This window comes from Clupea harengus, chromosome 10 (genome assembly GCF_900700415.2).
Source record: "Clupea harengus chromosome 10, Ch_v2.0.2, whole genome shotgun sequence".
Lineage (NCBI taxonomy): Eukaryota > Metazoa > Chordata > Actinopteri > Clupeiformes > Clupeidae > Clupea > Clupea harengus.
The window spans coordinates 15,294,866-15,312,151 of NC_045161.1; the positions used below are offsets into that span (position 1 = coordinate 15,294,866).

Consider the following 17,286-nt stretch of genomic DNA (forward strand, 5'->3'; position numbering starts at 1 on the left):
CTTAATCGATCGTCGGGAGAATTAATGATCGATTTTCGATTAATCATTAATATTTTTATATTAAAATTCACTATTTATAGGCTATATTAAAATGCAGTGAAAATAAAAAAAACACAGCGTGTTTCCTCATTGAGATCTTTATTACAAGATGAACAACTCTTGTGGCAGTTTAACTTACAAGATGGACAACTCATGTGGCAGTTAAACGGGATCCGTTCAATGGTTACTAGGGATGCGCATAATTAATCGACGATCGATTAATTGATCATTAAGAATTTCCTCGATGAAATTATTTTTTCATCGATTAAAACTAATGCATGTTCTGTTGCGTAGTGTGCGTGTAATTTATTTATTTTAGGGCTGTCAAAGTTAACACGTTATTCTATGAGATTATTGTGGCCGAGATTAATGCAATAAAATATTTGAACGCAGTTAACGCAACTTTGTTTACTTCCGGTGCGCGTTGACCCATGGCACGAAACTGCCGCGTGTCTGCAAGTCAGTTAGATAGAAGAGACCGAGACGGTAGTTGAAGATAGAGAGAGCTGAGGGATTGTTGGGCGGAAAGTTTCTGTTTAAGAGGCAAAATGACAGAACAATCGACAAAACTAAAGTTGTATGTAGCATTTGTCAAGCTGAATGTAGCTATTACAGAAGCAGCTCGTCTTTAAGTTATCACCTTAATGCAAAGCACCCGACAGAAAGCAGTCCCAGGTTAGATGGTTGCCAACCCACACTCCACGACTTCTCTAGGAAATTAACTAGACCAGTCCGTGAAAAGGTTACCAACGCTGTAGCAGTTTAGGTTGCCGGTGACTGTCGGCCCATCAACATAGTTGAAGACGGTGGGCTGACTGAGGTGATTCGAATTGCTTCAGGGGACAATTCTTACGATTTACCGTCGAGGGGCACCATTGTGTCTCGCATATATTCCTTGTATGACGGCGAGAGAGCACGAAAAAAATACAATTGAACAACAGTGTCTAAAATACACGCTGTCTGAAGTGATTACTCGTTAATTTATAAGATTTAGTCTTGAGAAGAAAACAAACTTTTAATCACAATGAATCTAAATGAATGAATTTCAAAATGTGAGATTAATTAGTTAGAGAGAAAAAACAAGTTGTGTTTATGAGCACCGGCTTCTAGCTGTCGGCTCCGCTGCTTAAGAGTACAGCAGCGCATATTTTCAAGTGTAACCATTGAACGGATCCCGTTTTACTGCCACAAGAGTTGTCCATCTTGTAAGTTTAACTGCCACAAGAGTTGTTCATCTTGTAATAAAGATCTCAGTGAGGAAACACGCTGTGTTTTTTTCTATTTTCACTGCATTTTAATATAGCCTATAAATAGTGAATTTTAATATAAAAATATTAATGATTAATCGAAAATCGATCGTTAATTCTCCCGACGATCGATTAAGACAATTTAATCGAATGCCCATCCCTAATGGTTACACTAGAAAATATGCGCTGCTGTAGCTACTCTTAAGCAGCGGAGCCGACAGCTAGAAGCCGGTGCTCATAAACACAACTGACCTTCGTTTTTTTTTTCTCTCTAACTAATTAATCTCACATTTTGAAATTCATTCATCTAGATTCATCGTGATTAAAAGTTTGTTTTCTTCTAAAGACTAAATCTTATAAATTAACGAGTAATCACTTCAGACAGCGTGTATTTTAGACACTGTTGTTCAATTGTATTTTTTTCGTGCTCTCTCGCCGTCATACAAGGAATGTATGCGAGACACAATGGTGCCCCTCGACGGTAAATCGTAAGAATTGTCCCTTGAAGCAATTCGAATCACCTCAGTCAGCCCACCGTCTTCAACTATGTTGATGGGCCGACAGTCACCGGCAACCTAAACTGCTACAGCGTTGGTAACCTTTTCACGGACTGGTCTAGTTAATTTCCTAGAGAAGTGGAGTGTGGGTTGGCGACCATCTAACCTGGGACTGCTTTCTGTCGGGTGCTTTGCATTAAGGTGATAACTTAAAGACGAGCTGCTTCTGTGATCGCTACATTCAGCTTGACAAATGCTACATACAACTTTAGTTTTGTCGATTGTTCTGTCATTTTGCCTCTTAAACAGAAACTTTCCGCCCAACAATCCCTCAGCTCTCTCCATCTTCAACTACCGTCTCGGTCTCTTCTATCTAACTGACTGCAGACACGCGGCGGTTTCGTGCCATGGGTCAACGCGCACCGGAAGTAAACAAAGTTGCGTTAACTGCGATCAAATATTTTATTGCATTAATCTCGGCCATAATAATTTCATAGAATAACGCGTTTACTTTGACAGCCCTAAAATAAATTAATTACACGCACACTATGCAACAGAACATGCATTAGTTTTAATCGATGAAAAAATTATTTCATCGAGGAAATTCTTAATGATCAATTAATCGATCGTCGATTAATTATGCCCATCCCTACTTGACATGGAATGTCCCGAAATAGAAGACAACAGAGAGAGAGAGAGAGAGCGAGAGCTTTCAGTCCACAGATTAGCTGTAGTATGAGAGAATGCTCTGTAGTGAAACCCTGACAGATTAAGATCTGTGAAAGGAATTACAGCACTGGAGAGAGACCCCAGAGAGAGCCAGAGGAAATGACTCCAAGTGATGAAGACAGGGAGAGAGAGAGAAAGAGAGGGAGGGAGAGAGAGAGAGTACACAAGAGGCGCTTTCTGACTGACAGTTATGGTGCCTTTTTTGGGGAAGTACCGATTTGTTTCAGCTCTGAAGAAAACCACCTGCTCCTATGTAGTCTGCTTTCTGACGGTACTGCAGAACAGCACCTTTTGAGGTAAGTGTGTGAATAAAGGGACTTAAAACTCATGCAAGATGCTGTGGCCCCCTGCGGTTCCCAAACTCCCCTGAATCTGTGCCCAGCAGTCACATTTTAAGGCACACCTGAAAAAGTGAAGTAGACAGTCCCCCCCCAAATTACCCCAAACCACAGGACCATATAAGTAAGCCTCCCAGATGACAGACACTTGAGAGGACCTAGTCAAGCGTTATGGAAGGTCATGCTAGAGTGAGTACCTTTAAAGCACAGACACGCAGACAGAGAGCATAGAGTAACCCAACTCCGGGTTAGTGGGATTCTCAGGGAGCATGAAGGCATTATAAGCCATAGAACTGTGATGCATCCAGTTGAGACGTCCTTGCTTTCTCCCTCAGGACTATCTGCCTATAAATCACAGAGGGCCTGAGTCACCTTTCATAAGTAATGACAGGACCTCTCCTCCAAGACTGACAGCTTCTGTTGTTCATGTAACAAAGCTTTCCATGCTAAATGTAACACATGAAATGTTGTATGTTTGAAGTTCAGCTATTTCTAGTGCCCTATGGCTACACTATGTCTGTGTGTGTGTGTCTCACATGCACACACACACACACACACAATCCATTCATCCCTGCAAAAGAGAAGGATTTCCATCAAGCACAGAGAAATAGCTAAACACTGTAGGGCAAATTGTGAACAAATTGCAAAGTGTCACAAAATAGGCTTGGCCCAGCAAAAGGTCTGAGAAAGAGTTGGTAAAAAACAAAAGAGAAAATGTCATGTTTCACATGAGTGAGCAGACAACAGCGAAGGGTACACACTGTGTCAAACAAAAACCAGCTGTTTGCATTCCACAGACAGACTAGATTCCATCTTAATCAAAACCCTCATCAATGGAGAATTGGTTTTGGGTGGTTTACATTATGTAATGGTGATGGCTTTAAAATCAAACACACAAACATCATTCACCCAAAAGTTAAACATAATATCCCCCTTTTGGTTATTTGTATGAAACATTATCTTTGTTTACTCAAATAATATGACACTGGCAACCAAAAGAGTAAGGAAAAGGGGTTCCATTGCCACCAACAGCCATCAGAGAAGTCAGGAAGAACTACAAACTGATTGTGCATGCCATCTGGGAGACCACTTCTTTTTCCCTTGGCAAGGTCATCAACCCGCTATTCTACTTTATGCCTTCACATGAAACCTGACTGCGGTCTTTACAAAATAGGGAACTGATCGAATATCATCCATCATGGACAAAGATCAATGAACACACAGGAGACTGCTGCATATGCACAATCATTGGCTAGGTCCTTATAAACGCTCCGTCTGTGAATACATCAAAGATGTTGTATTGCAGTTTTCTCATCATATGTTGGTGCCTTTTCACAATTACACTTACATTCCTCACATCATTACTGCACTGAGGGTACCAAGTGGCCTTAAAGCCTGGTCTGCCAGCATTCACACTACCATAGGAAAAAGAGAGGGTCTTCAAACCTTTCATTACTCTTAACCGTCAGAGTTGCAACGGTAATGATGGGGTTCTACTCAAAGAGTAATGGCACACCCAACAATTAACAATCATTAATTCACAGTTAAATCAAAGAGTCTTACAGCAGGGCTTTTTTCTCGTCGGGCTACCAAAATGTAACATCACCCTGCCCGAGAGATATTATCCCCCAAGTTAAATACAATTCCATCCTTTATTTGCCTTTTCTGCAGTTGTGACTTGCTATTTAGAGGAAAAACTTTGATCACTGATCATACAAGTTGTTGATCACGATGGTATGTCCACACAGAAGAGTACTCGTTAATCTGAAAGGTTCCAATCGGGTTGTGTTTGATGCCAGAGTCCTCTGCCAAACTAGCATTCCATGCAAAATTGTGCACCACAAAAGCTGAGATCAATACAGTTTTGCGCACATACCGGACAAACGTGCATCTCATAACATAGCATTTACACCACTACATTTGAATTCTGACTTAACTACATTTTAAAATCACAACTTTATCCATTTGTTCTTGAGCAAACACATCGCCGCGGTCGTAAGACTGAGCTGTGAGCATACACTGAGTGATTTCAAGTGTATGTGCAGTGAAGGAAAATGCTAAAGCCAACGAAATGACGTGTGTTGAAATCAAAATGTGACAGGTGTCAAAGGGAGATAACAAGCATGGATTTATGCCAATATTTCAGCTCTACTCTACCAGAAAGAACCACGGCTGCTGCTACATACATGCAGGTCCTGCGCTGTCCGTAGGGCACCAAGTGCACCGAAAAAATGAATACATAAAAATCAATCAAAATAGATATTAATAATATACTATCTACCTTTCAGACTACTTCACCATTAAACCAATATAGGCTGTACTCTCTCTATATATATATATATATTACTGAAATAATACGAGGATGATGAAGGATTGTGGTGCCCCCTTCTCTGTCCCTGTAGTTTGTTTTGATTGCGCCTGACAACTTGGGATATGAAGGCTATACTCTACAGTCCACAAAAGCCATGGTGTTAAGCAACCAGAGTCAAGAGTAGCAGACACAAAGCAAACACTGCGGGATGACACTCATACATCTCGTATGTGTGTTCATTCTTAAAATACTAGAACATTAGCCTACACAATACCAGATCTTCCAGACTAGACTTAATGTTACAAGCCTAGTCTATGGGGCAAAAAGCTAACACTAGGCAGCATTAAGTTTGTAAGTGTGCAGTTTATTCTAAGACGGATAAACACAAACCATCCGTTGAAAAGCTAGCCTACACATCATTCCCTTGTGTTTCAGATGTGACTTTAGCATCTCATCTGATCTGTCCTTCCTCAAAATATAACATGATGTGCAGCACTCCTAAACTCAACAAAGACAGCTCAATTTTGTTTCGTGCAACACTTAATGGACATTCTTTTGTAGTAGCATGGTGTGTCAGGTTCACATCACTTCAACGATGTCCCCACCATACAGAGCAAAAATGGTCGTCCCATCATCTTGGTAAAAAGTCAAAATATAAGAACGTAGCCTAAACCAAATATCTTAAAGTGACATTACCCCACTAATCAATACATCCTCAAACAGGATCACCTTGGAACAGAGGAAGAAGAGGAAACTTTAGTAGGATGCATAACAATATGTGTGATGATTGTTGCAGTCAGTACTTAATAAATTATTACTGCTCTCTCAAATATATCTACCTTTCTACATAAAAAGAAAATCTTTTTTTTACTTGGGCATGCCTGAAGGGCTACCAGTAATTTAGAAATTCTGCGAGCCCTAAACATTTGTTCCCAAGGAAAAAACAAGAAATTGCAATCAAAACATCCATGGCACACAGATACTCAAAGACACACAGGCACATGTTTCTCACAGGCACAGAGAGTACATCAAGTCATCTGACATGGGTAAGTCTGGGTAAACCATACCCAGAAAGCGTAATAATTCTGTTGCAGTAGAGGAACTGCAACACACATTTTGTTGTTTTACCCCAATACATATGCATTGCGTGTGCTGGCACAGGCAGCATCTTTTTCCTCCTAAAACACAAAGTAGTCCCTGTCCCTTATGCATATGCTTCCCATTACAGCTACATGTTAAGAAAAAGGCATGTTGCGCCCTCCTTCTCCATTTTTCTCTTGGTTTAATAAGGCCAAAATGTGCATCTGGTCCACAGAGACTTGATTGAATTACAGATAAATTGAATCTTATGGAGAAACTCTGTTAAAAATAAATAAATAAAACAATCCTCCCCTCTCAAACGAATCCAAGACAACAAAAACCTCCACACTTTTAGTGTCACAAACGTGTAAACAAACACATTGGATTTCAGTGTGTTTTGAGTTTCAAGAACTGAATGAGATTGGCATACGTTTACCATTGCCATGTTTTGAGAGCCATGAATTTCACCGTGCTGACAAATCCACACGTCACCAAGTCTGTAACTAAATAATGCATAAGCTATATTCAACAGATCTGCAGTAACCAGTTGACCACTGGAATAAGAGTATTGGAGAGAAGCCTAAACAGCAACTTTGTTGCGGAAAGTGATACAGTGAACGCGCTCACTTCTGATCTCTGTGTGACTCCTCACGCGGCAATTATGAACAAAACGTCAACGGTGGTAAAACAAAAAAACTATAGCCTCCAAACGAAACTAATATGGGCTTCATGTAAAGTTACTTTACATTGTTTAAGATGAATGGCAAAACCAATACATGATTATGAAGGTTAACTGAAGCGGTGTTTAACTTGAAGTGACACGCAAACTATAAGGGTAATTTAATGAGAATCCACGGCGACCCAGTATTTGGGCTTTTGTTTTTGTTCGTAAAGAATTTAGTTTAAATGATCTGTACCCAATGTGCTACAAACAGTAACAAAGTTGTAACAACTTGCTCGGCCCTAACTTTCTGCTAAGCTCGTGTTGGACCAGCAAACTATGTGGATTAAGGCAAGTGAAAAAGTTAGCTTGCTAGCTACATTAACCTCGAAATGTAAACTTGTCGAGAGAATTTGATTAATAGCAAGACTGCTCAACCAATTGATTGATTTGTAAGGGTCCTTAGCTACAGCTTTTCTGTTGTTACCGATCTGACAGACTAAGCTAGTTTGATTTCAGACACAAGCCTGACGTGAATTTACAAACCATCTCTCTTAGCAGTCCCTAGAGTGTGCGAGGTTCTGCCAGACGCCATAGTCAGTCAAAACAATGCAAGAAGCTGAATCTTATCTACTTACCTAAGAGTTTCTTCACCTCCTCTGTGCTCAGGAAGATATTGACATATGGACGATTACTGTCATTGTTAGTACCCGGTGGGCCGCTCGGACTCGCAAGGCACAGGGCCCCTTCTAGGAGAAGAAGGAAAAAGAAACCTCCGAGTCTCCAAAGCACCGAATGTGGCCAGCCTCGGGACACATACGAGCTGGCACCGCAATGAGTGTCCTCCTCCCCCGACATCCCGGTTATCCGTGCTTGTTGCATTAATTCCTTTCGTCGTAGAAGCAACTGCACAACTTTAGTGTCACCCAAAGCTTAAACTCCGTCCTAGAGGCAACATAATACGACTTGATAGATAACTGCGCCTTCTGTCTCCTCTCTTCCTCTCCCGGTTTTTCTTCCTGCTAGGAAGCTAGCACTGCTAACGTTGACGAGCTAACTTTGGTCTACCAGACTCGTTCAGTATGTGAGGAGACCGCAAGATTCTGAAAGATCGCTTACTGGGCGCAAAGTTGCCTTTCTACTGTTACCCTCTCTTCTATTCCTCTTTGGGTATCCTTGAAGTGAGACAGACCAAAGGAATTTAGCAGGGAATGACTCGAAAAGTAGCTATCATCCAACTCTCTCCTTTCATGGTCTTTTCCCTCCCCCCTGCTATCTCAGTTTTCATTGTAGGAGGGAGGTGGGGTTGGGGGTGGGGGGGTCACTTGAAACTAGGGCGCGCACGCATGGATGACTGGATACGGGCGCGTTCTCATATGATGCGCTGCCATAATTGAAGCTTTTGGGTGTTTGGGTTATTGATGCCATCATAAGACGGTTTGGGATCAGCAGAAACTTCATGTCTCCTATCTGTTGTAGGTAGTGTTTGTTGTGTAAAAAACCTCTGTACCGACCATGGTAAAATTCTTAGGGAACATTTTTCACGTGAGCAACAATTGAACATTGCATTTCTGTGCAGCGAATGTTGATTTTGTTCAATTGTTAATTTTTAATTTTTTTTTACATTTTACAGGGCAAGTAATGTGCACACAATTATGATAAAGCGTCTCAAACAGACAACAAACATAGACAGCACAATAATAATTAGATTTCCCCCCCCTGGCTCCAGAGTTACACAATTCCTCTAAATCCAAAAGTATTAGGCTACAATAAGAGACCACCCTATCCACTTAATTAGGCATTGAGATCAATATGTATTATTTTCTACTGAGGCCTTAATCTTTCTGGCATGACCATGTCGGTGGTTATTTTAAAACATCTTTTTTTTTTCACAAACTCTACATTTGTGTGTTTGTAAAATGTTGAACTGTACTAATTATAAAAGTGAGCGCTTTCTTAACATTTACTGCAACAATAATCAGTAACAGTAATGCGTGAAAGATCAGAGACATTATAAAGAACTCTGATGGTACACAACACCACTAAATATGACCTTACACCTTATGATAAAAGTATTTGATGTAATCCCTGGGAATTAGATGTATATCCTTCAAATATACAGACAGGGAATTCAGCAAAAAAGTGGATTGGAATATTCATTTGAAGTGACGGGACATCTTGTGGCACTTACCTGTACTGCACACTTCTGATATCAAACAGCAAAGTTACTTTATGGTTTTAGCTCCATAATGTATGAGGAAGCTATCCTGATAACTGCCTAAATAATAACATTTAATTGACCAGGGTGTACAGAAAAATAATGAATACAGTTACAAAAATCACATTTTAACATTTTTATTATTAAAATATTCACCTACAAAACAGCCTATAAACACTATTTACAATGATAGTTAGCAGAGAGGTTTGGTGTACAGAGACAGGTGTCTGACATAAATTTCCAGTCTTCATAATATCTTTTATGTGTGGTCTTGCTCACTGAGAAAAGCAAAATCGTCAGATCTATATGGTTAGATGGTAAGTAATGAGATGCACTTTGTTTTGCATTTTTGTGGAATAGGGACAGGCAATCACTTTGAAATTTCCCTGAGGGGCTAACTTGCCACTTCATACAAGAGTACCTTTACAAATGTGTCGGCACGGACATTTGAGGTATGCTTCTGATCCAGTCAACTTGTGAAGTGTTCCGCGCACCATCAGAGTTTTATTTCTACCCTTTGTGTGGATTCCATATCAGTGTTGTCTCAAACGGTTTTTGGCATTGCTAGGGCTTCCCATCATTGTCTGAGAGTTCAGGTGTCCAGAAGCTTGATGGGATCCCTCAGACAAGTCAGAGTTAATGCAGAGGAGTCCATAGGTGGGGGCTAGGGATGCAGAACCCAGAAATCTCTGGATCTGAGCTGGAGAAATCTCCCTGAAAAGTAAGATCATAAAGGTCAAGTAATTAATGCATAATATTATATATATATAAATATATTCAGCATTTTATACATTGGTAAGATATGAAATGGTAGTTGAATCACTTGTAACAAGTCAATTATTAGTTGATGGAAATATACTAACCACTATTGTTGCCTCTGAATTCTTCTGTCTGGGGAGACGAAATGCCGTAATATTATGTTAAAACTCTTTTCATTGAGTTAGTTATATGAATGTGTTTAACTAAGATAGCTGTCTGGGATGTCAATGTTAATAATTTGACCTTTGATTTGATTTGATTTTAATTTTGAGTTTAAAAGGCTGCATTTGATTTGTATAGATATAATCACTTACTTGTTTTCTTTGGCAACTGAGGCTCACAAATCTCTCTGTAACAAACATCCTGCTGTACTTTATATGTTTTCTTGTACCTGTAGAAAATAAGTTATATAAAATGTCTGTCGTGTACAATATATCAGGGAACTATGCTGCAGAATAAAGTATTCTAAAAAAGTACTCCTTCAATTGCACCAAACATTGGGAGATCATTCAAGCTTCAAGTTGAAGCTTCAAATACTTTTTTTTTGTACAAGTATAGTCCAAACATAACTATTTATTCTATTCATGTACATATACATTTGTATATCTTGTCATACTACATGCATGGTGATCATGGCCGTGCCTCTTAAAAGAAAAATGTAATGCACTGAGCAAATTCCACTCACAGGTAATGGCAGACTCCATCTTCCCAGACGGGCACAGTCTTTGTCTCCGAGTAGAGACGGGTGCATGGGTGTGGCACTCTCTGGCAGACTGGAGACAACACACAAACACAGACAGTGAGGGGGGTGCAGTGAGTTAACAGGGAAAAGATTGAAAGCCAAAGTCAATTAGATCCTAGAAGACAAGGGGGTTAGACTACATCTGTGAGCACGATCAGCCAGTCTTGGTGCCGGGGCTGCTTATTTCATTAAATTCTGGAAAGCGAGAGGAAGCGCAGGGAAAGAGAGAAGGAGAAAGAGGGGACTGTTTAGCTCTCCTCCTGTCTGATGAATGGATTTAGGAATACAGTGTTTAAATAAGGATGACCCCAGGAGTAACTGTGAGTGTTCAATGATGAAATGCGTTTGGGAGGAAGGGTCGGATGTGAGAGTTAAGTAATGATTGCTCTCTTTAGAGACATTTCCCAGGTTCTCTAATGCATCAGCACACACATGGCTAGAGGATAGCTTTTCTCTCGTGGGTACTCAGAGTGAAGAAAAAAACAAGCTGTCCTGAAAAAAATTAGACCCCATTTCATCCCTGATGCGATTTTTATCTCCTGTTTAAGTCAGACCTTTTGCATGCAAGAAGTAAGTGCTTGTAATAACTCCTTTTTTTTTTGCCATGCATTAACCGGTCTCAATGACTGAGAAAGAATATTGTCGCCTTTGTCCGTGCACTCATCCGTGTGTGTGTGTGTGTGTGTGTTCTTGGAGGGCGGGTTGAAAGGTTACACTCACACAGCTCGCACTGTCTGCCCTTGAAGCCCGTTGCGCAGTCGCAGCTGTAGCTGTCGCCGCCCTTGACGCACGTCCCCCCGTTCTGACAGGGCAGGCTGCTGCGGCAGTCCCTGGGCAGCTCTGAAACACAGCAGCTGCTGTTAGGACTCGCAGTCTCATAAAAGCTTGCCAGAGCTCACATTACAACCCGACTGCCACACTGCTCTACATTTCCCCCTACCTTCTGACCTCATTCCGCCAGTCCTGTCAGCTCTCACTAGCAATACAGGCAATTAGGGCAATTAAGCAATTTAAGAAGTTGGAAATTATACCAAAGTGCTGCATTATTTGGAGTTCAAAGTAACGATAACATTTGAAAATCGTACCCAGCAGTACAGAAGTACCTGTACTTTTGCCCTTTGTTGTAATTAGTCACAAAATAAAGGCATGGATGAGATGTTTTTTAAAGCACTTATCTGTCCCAAGCTTTCCCACACAAAATAGCTTTTTTTTCTGGTACACGCCCACACATACTCTATGGTTTATTGCCCATATTTTGTTAAGTTGTTTTCCATAGGATTTGACTAAACCAACCTCTGACCCTCCTGTGAAGCAACAGAGGGAAACTGTGATTGACGGATTAACAGTAAAGCCTGCCTGTTTCCACGGTGAATTTCATGTGGTACACATATCAACAGATATCTCAGGGTTCTCTCACTCCCTTGCTCACTTCTCTCTCCGTCTCTTTTTCTTCACTTCCTCCTACCATCTGGGAGAGATTACATGGCCAGAAATACCACCTATGAATCTTAAACCCACATCTTTAATACTACGCTACATTTGACACCTACCGGCCTTCTTTTTGGTCACCTCCTCAGCAATCTCCAAGGCCAAGCTGATTTTATTGGTGGTTTCCTCCATTTTCTCCAGTTTGACTGGAGGCTCCGGTCCTGATATAAACGATAAATAGATGCGTAGTGCTACAGAGTCACTGATTTATTAAACACTGAAACATTCTTTCCAGCACCATACAAAGATATTTAAGGACCACACATCCTGGATGTGGCAAGTGGTTAAAGAAAGCATGTGAATAAGCAGCTTGAACCTAAGAACAATATTCTTTGACCAGTATGTGAGGGCCCTGAACTCAACACAATCAAGGTGTCCGTGTCAATGTTATGCATCCTCCTCAGAGGCCGTAGAGAATCTGACAACGATGTGTTTGTCAACAGGGTGTACATCGGCCTGGCGTGTCTGTGAAGTGCACTCACTCAGGCGGTGTCTGATTGCGTTCCTTGGCAGGTTGGTGAACTTGGCCATTATCCTCCCCCTGCCATCAATCAACTCTGTGTATCTGATGTTAGGACAGAGAGGGAGCAGAAAACAAGTAGTAAATTGCGATGTCTTTATAAAACTAAGGTCTTGTCACTGTATCAAAGGACTTTGTGCCTCCATGCCCTGTGACACTAATAAGCTTACGAGGCAGCAGTTGTTTTGGACCCTGCCATGGTAGGCAGAGAATACACTTTACTAAAGGTATCATGTTAAAAAGCCTGTTATAAAACAACAACATGAAGTTTTTATTATCTCACGTTCCTTCAAAATAGTTATCCACATCCCTAATGAGTGCTTAACATTTAACAGTAACTCCTTTCATTTTAATTGTGGACGTAACTGTTTTGCATTGAAGCTAAATTTGCAAGTGACTACAGCTCAAGCAGCACAGCGGAGGCAAGCAATATATCAGTACTGCTACTCTTTTAGAATTTCAGTCATAACATTTACATTGTACACTATGTACCCATGAAGAACCTTATTCCTATGCTAGTCAATTCAAACAGTCATTCTAAACCTTCCGCTCCATAGACTATAAGTGTCTGGCCCACCCTACCTGGGTAGCTCTTCTGAGTGCTCCCTGTCCTCTGCTACGCCCACGTCCTGAGGTTTGTGCCGGCCTGTGGGGCGCCCACTGGGAGTCTCCCTCACCGACACTGATCCAGATTACACACACACACACACACACACACACACACACACAAACACACACACACACACACACAAACACAAACACACAAACACAAACACAATCACGATCACAAACAGCAGATACAGTACATGTATATACAGAATGTATGTATATATACTTAATGTAACTATAGCACAGACATAAACAGTTTTATCATAAAGACAATGACCTGCTTACTACAGGCACTAGAGGTACAGGCACTCAGAGTTGCTTCAGAGTCAGAAAGGAGAGACAGAGTAGGCATTTAGACAGAAATGGTTTTGTTCCACAAAATAAAATCATGTTCACAAAGCTGTGTCTTGATATGAATTGAACTGGAAACTTGCTTATTTAGATAAATACACCAATGGCAGAAAAAATGATTTGCCTCCACAGCTTCCCATAATCGGGGAGCCTATGCACTATTTGCCAAACCTGTGCTATCGTCCACTGATCCATTTTAAAAATGACTCACTTCAGCTTGCAGTTGCACTGCAGTTTTAAACATGGCCTTTTGTCCCTGTCAACAGTCAGAAGTAATCACCCTGAAGTGCGACAACCCTCGTACACAATTCTTGCGGTCTAGCAGACATGTGTAAACACAAAAGGATGAACACGAAACAGAGACAGTGTGTGCCGCGGCGGTCATATGGGAAACATTTTTGCAATATGGAGCAGAAAGAAGCCAGGAGCCAATGAGTTCCCTGGGGAATTTCTCCAAAGTTGAATCTGACATCACTTCTTAACTCAATAATATTATATTCAACTGTGAGCTGTCACATTTTGCCATCCACACCTGCATCAAATTACAGTAGTGTGCAAATGAATATTTAGAGGGCATAGACTCTAGCAGAGTGACATATTATACAATATTATTCAGTAAAAAAAAAAATGTTGGCGAGAGAGGGAGGGCCCCTTGTAGTCATCACTTAAGGCAACTGTTTGGCAGCCTCCCCAAGGTCAATACTAAGTTACATCTGTGTGGCCTCCATGCTTGCCGGCCAATAGTCAATCAAGGGCGTCAATGTCAGCAGCGTCCTGCTGTACCCCGCCTGGTTTTACAAAACCAGGTGTCTGCGAAATACATTTCAGTAAATGTTGAATGGGTAATGACAAACTGGACAGAGTTTCACCCTTGCGCAGCCAGACTGTTGATTACCATGGGAGGTACGAGACTGCTGCTAACATACAGAAACCTAACAGCTGCAACAGAACCATCAAAAACCAGAACGCCTTTTTCTAGCGTTACAACCCCCAACCCCTTTGTTTAAAAATGCTACAGAGATGCAACTGAACAGGAGTGGCTGCAATACTCTTGTAAGCCCTGTCTTCAGGCACTTACGGGTGGTGAAGGCTAAGTGCTGGGGTACGCTGTGAACCTGTTCCTGCCCTGTGTTTCGCACTGCGGTCAGGGCCAATCTGTAGTGCTGCCCCGGACTGAGCTCTCGGAGTGTGTAGCTGCCCAGTCTCCCGTCGGGCAGGTATCGGCTTCTCGTGTTCAGGCCACGTGTCACGTTCACCACAAACCCGTCCGGGACGCTCCGCGGATGCCGGTCCCATGAGACCTGAGCTGAGGTGTCGGTCACGTGACCCAGCGAGAGGTTCTGGGGTGGAAGAGGCCCTGAGAGGGATGGATGGGAGAGAGAGAGAGAGAGAGAAATAAAATATTAACAATGAAATATTAATAATGATATCAACAGGTCTTGGTTGTCTATGCTTTATGAGCTGATGTACTAAGATATGACATGTGATGTGAAGACCTGAAGATGTAAATATGGGAATCCCTGTATGCATGTGTGCATACTTATGTTAATACATAAAACTGTGGTGTGAATGGATGTGTGTGTGTACATCCAGGTGGCATACTTGTCCAGACAAGGAGTGGTCCAGCAGAGTGGCTCGTTGACGGAAGCTCCTCTGGTCTTACACCACTCTGAGTGACCACATCCACTGTGTACATTTGACCTGGAAGCAGGGAACTGTTAAAAAGAAAGAGGAAATACAAATGAATGAACTCCTCATTCTATCTGTGTTAATGCAGAGTGAAGATTGATGGAGTACTGGAGGCTTCAGTCTGGAAACAGTTAATTTAGTGGTTCGCTAGAGCCATCTAGTGGCTAAATGCAGTAATGCAGAACTACATTTTATTGGTCACTACAGTCACCTAGTGGAGTATTAAGGGACTTTTCACCAAGTTGGCAAGTAAAATGCTACATTGCCTTGGACACAATTAATTATTAATCATTATCAATCATTCATTTAGGAGTTTGTCTTGCAGAATTAAAGCTGTCAGCTGTAAATGATTGGTTCCCCCCTGAATCTATACCGTAATCCATCCCTTTGTCTTGGTAACTGTGTGCATATGTTGGACAGTGATTGAGCACGTATGGGTCATCTCATGTCTGTATGGGTGTATGTGTATGTACTAATATATTCATATGTAAGTGCTGTGGTGTCTCACCTAAAGCCATACTCTGTGATGCTGGTGTTGAGTATAGCCGTGCGGGCTCCACTCCCGTCAGAGGGGGTGAGGGAGAGGCGCACCTGACTGACTGAGGCATGGTGAGCCGCCTGCAGCAGCCAGCGCAGCCACAACTGGGAGGAGGAGACATTCACCACCTGCAGCTGCTCTGCCTTCCGCGGCCCTAAAACACACACACACACACACCCATGCACGCATGCACACGCGCGCGCGCACACACGCACGCGCACGCGCACGCGCACGCGCACGCACACGCACACGCACACGCACACACACACACACACACACACACACACACACACACACACACACACACGCGCACACACACACACAGGGAAAAATATAGGCACATACAGACAAATCAACATCAACCCCTACAAATGCCTCAATTCTCAAAGTTCTGCATATAAAATACATAAGGCTACTTGAGGGTCATGAATGTCAAACAGATACAGAGTCAGGGGCAGGGTGTGTTGATTCCTCCATCACTGTGAGGTCTTCCAGTGACTGTGTGTCTTCCCTTTGTGTTGATAGTAAACAGACAAAACCAGGCCAGAAACACTGCACCAGCCCTCCCTCTTCCTTACGTGTGCGAATGAGAGCAAAGGCGGGCTGACTGATGTCGTTGCTGTTGGCCCCGCGCCTCACGGAGAAGGTGGAGATGTTGTAGAGCAGGCCGGGCTCCAGACCCTGGAGCAGATAGCTGGAGTGCTGCCGCTCCAGGAAGTCGCTCCTGCGTGGCCCGCGGCCCAGCGGCGCGTAGGTCACAGCGAAACCGCTCAGAGGGCTGTCTGACGTATCCAGCTGGTCCCAGCGCAGCTCCACCTCGTCCTCTTCCACCCGGAGCACACGCAGACCAGATGGAGGCAACAGGTCTGAGAACAGCGGAGGTTATGATCATATTACTGGCAGGAGTATGTTATCCACTATATCTTCACAAGGATTGTACATTTGTTAGCAGGCTTTTAATACCACAGTACTTTAGATCATGGCATGGAAAATGAGCCATATATCAACTTGTAGAAAAAAGTCAAACTCAATGAAAGAAACAGTTATCACACATGTATAGTAGTGGGCATCATATGGTGTCAGAGGGCGCTAGCTCCACCTATTTGTATTTTCATAGCAAGGACTCTACTAGGATTAAAAGTGGCATCACCTGGTAGTTCAGCAGCTCCTATAAATGTAGTTTAAGTGACATTCTAGTAGCATTTTGTGGCATTTTCACTTTTCATATAAACAGAAGAAAACCTTAATAATGTTGTTTAAAGAACACGTACAGTTACGATATACATACAAAGCAAATCATAATTTTACATTTCTCTTACACTAGCAGGCTATGTTCACATGTGACTTGCATACACAGCTGACCTCTCTCGCAGTCTCTGCCCGTGTGTCCCACTTTGCAGGCACAACTGTAGTTCCCCCTTCTGTCGCTACGGCAGAAGCCCCTGTTCCCACAAGGCTGTAGTACACATG

The 17,286-nt window shown here is 42.2% G+C and overlaps 2 protein-coding genes across 4 annotated transcripts in view; both read right to left on the minus strand.

Moving 5' to 3' along the window:
- Positions 1–8,215, minus strand: part of ryk (receptor like tyrosine kinase) — a 61,075-nt gene extending 52,860 nt beyond the window's left edge. For both annotated transcript variants that reach the window (XM_012825376.3, XM_012825375.3), the window contains exon 1: positions 7,541–8,215. In XM_012825376.3, coding sequence (XP_012680830.1) covers positions 7,541–7,784 — 244 coding nt within the window. In that variant the 5' untranslated portion in view covers positions 7,785–8,215. The remainder of the gene's footprint in view (positions 1–7,540) is intronic.
- Positions 8,216–9,241: 1,026 nt separating this feature from the next.
- Positions 9,242–17,286, minus strand: part of sned1 (sushi, nidogen and EGF-like domains 1) — a 38,944-nt gene continuing 30,899 nt past the window's right edge. Inside the window, exons 20-32 of one of the 2 annotated variants that reach the window (XM_031575536.2) lie at positions 17,179–17,286; positions 16,395–16,682; positions 15,787–15,970; positions 15,192–15,304; positions 14,668–14,946; positions 13,212–13,311; positions 12,592–12,674; positions 12,172–12,270; positions 11,342–11,461; positions 10,565–10,652; positions 10,194–10,270; positions 9,984–10,011; positions 9,242–9,834 (exon numbers count right to left, since the gene is read on the minus strand). The exon at positions 17,179–17,286 is cut by the window's right edge and continues 9 nt beyond it. In XM_031575536.2, coding sequence (XP_031431396.1) covers positions 9,986–10,011; positions 10,194–10,270; positions 10,565–10,652; positions 11,342–11,461; positions 12,172–12,270; positions 12,592–12,674; positions 13,212–13,311; positions 14,668–14,946; positions 15,192–15,304; positions 15,787–15,970; positions 16,395–16,682; positions 17,179–17,286 — 1,565 coding nt within the window. In that variant the 3' untranslated portion in view covers positions 9,242–9,834; positions 9,984–9,985. The remainder of the gene's footprint in view (positions 9,835–9,983; positions 10,012–10,193; positions 10,271–10,564; positions 10,653–11,341; positions 11,462–12,171; positions 12,271–12,591; positions 12,675–13,211; positions 13,312–14,667; positions 14,947–15,191; positions 15,305–15,786; positions 15,971–16,394; positions 16,683–17,178) is intronic. The other variant, XM_031575535.2, reaches the window with a different exon arrangement.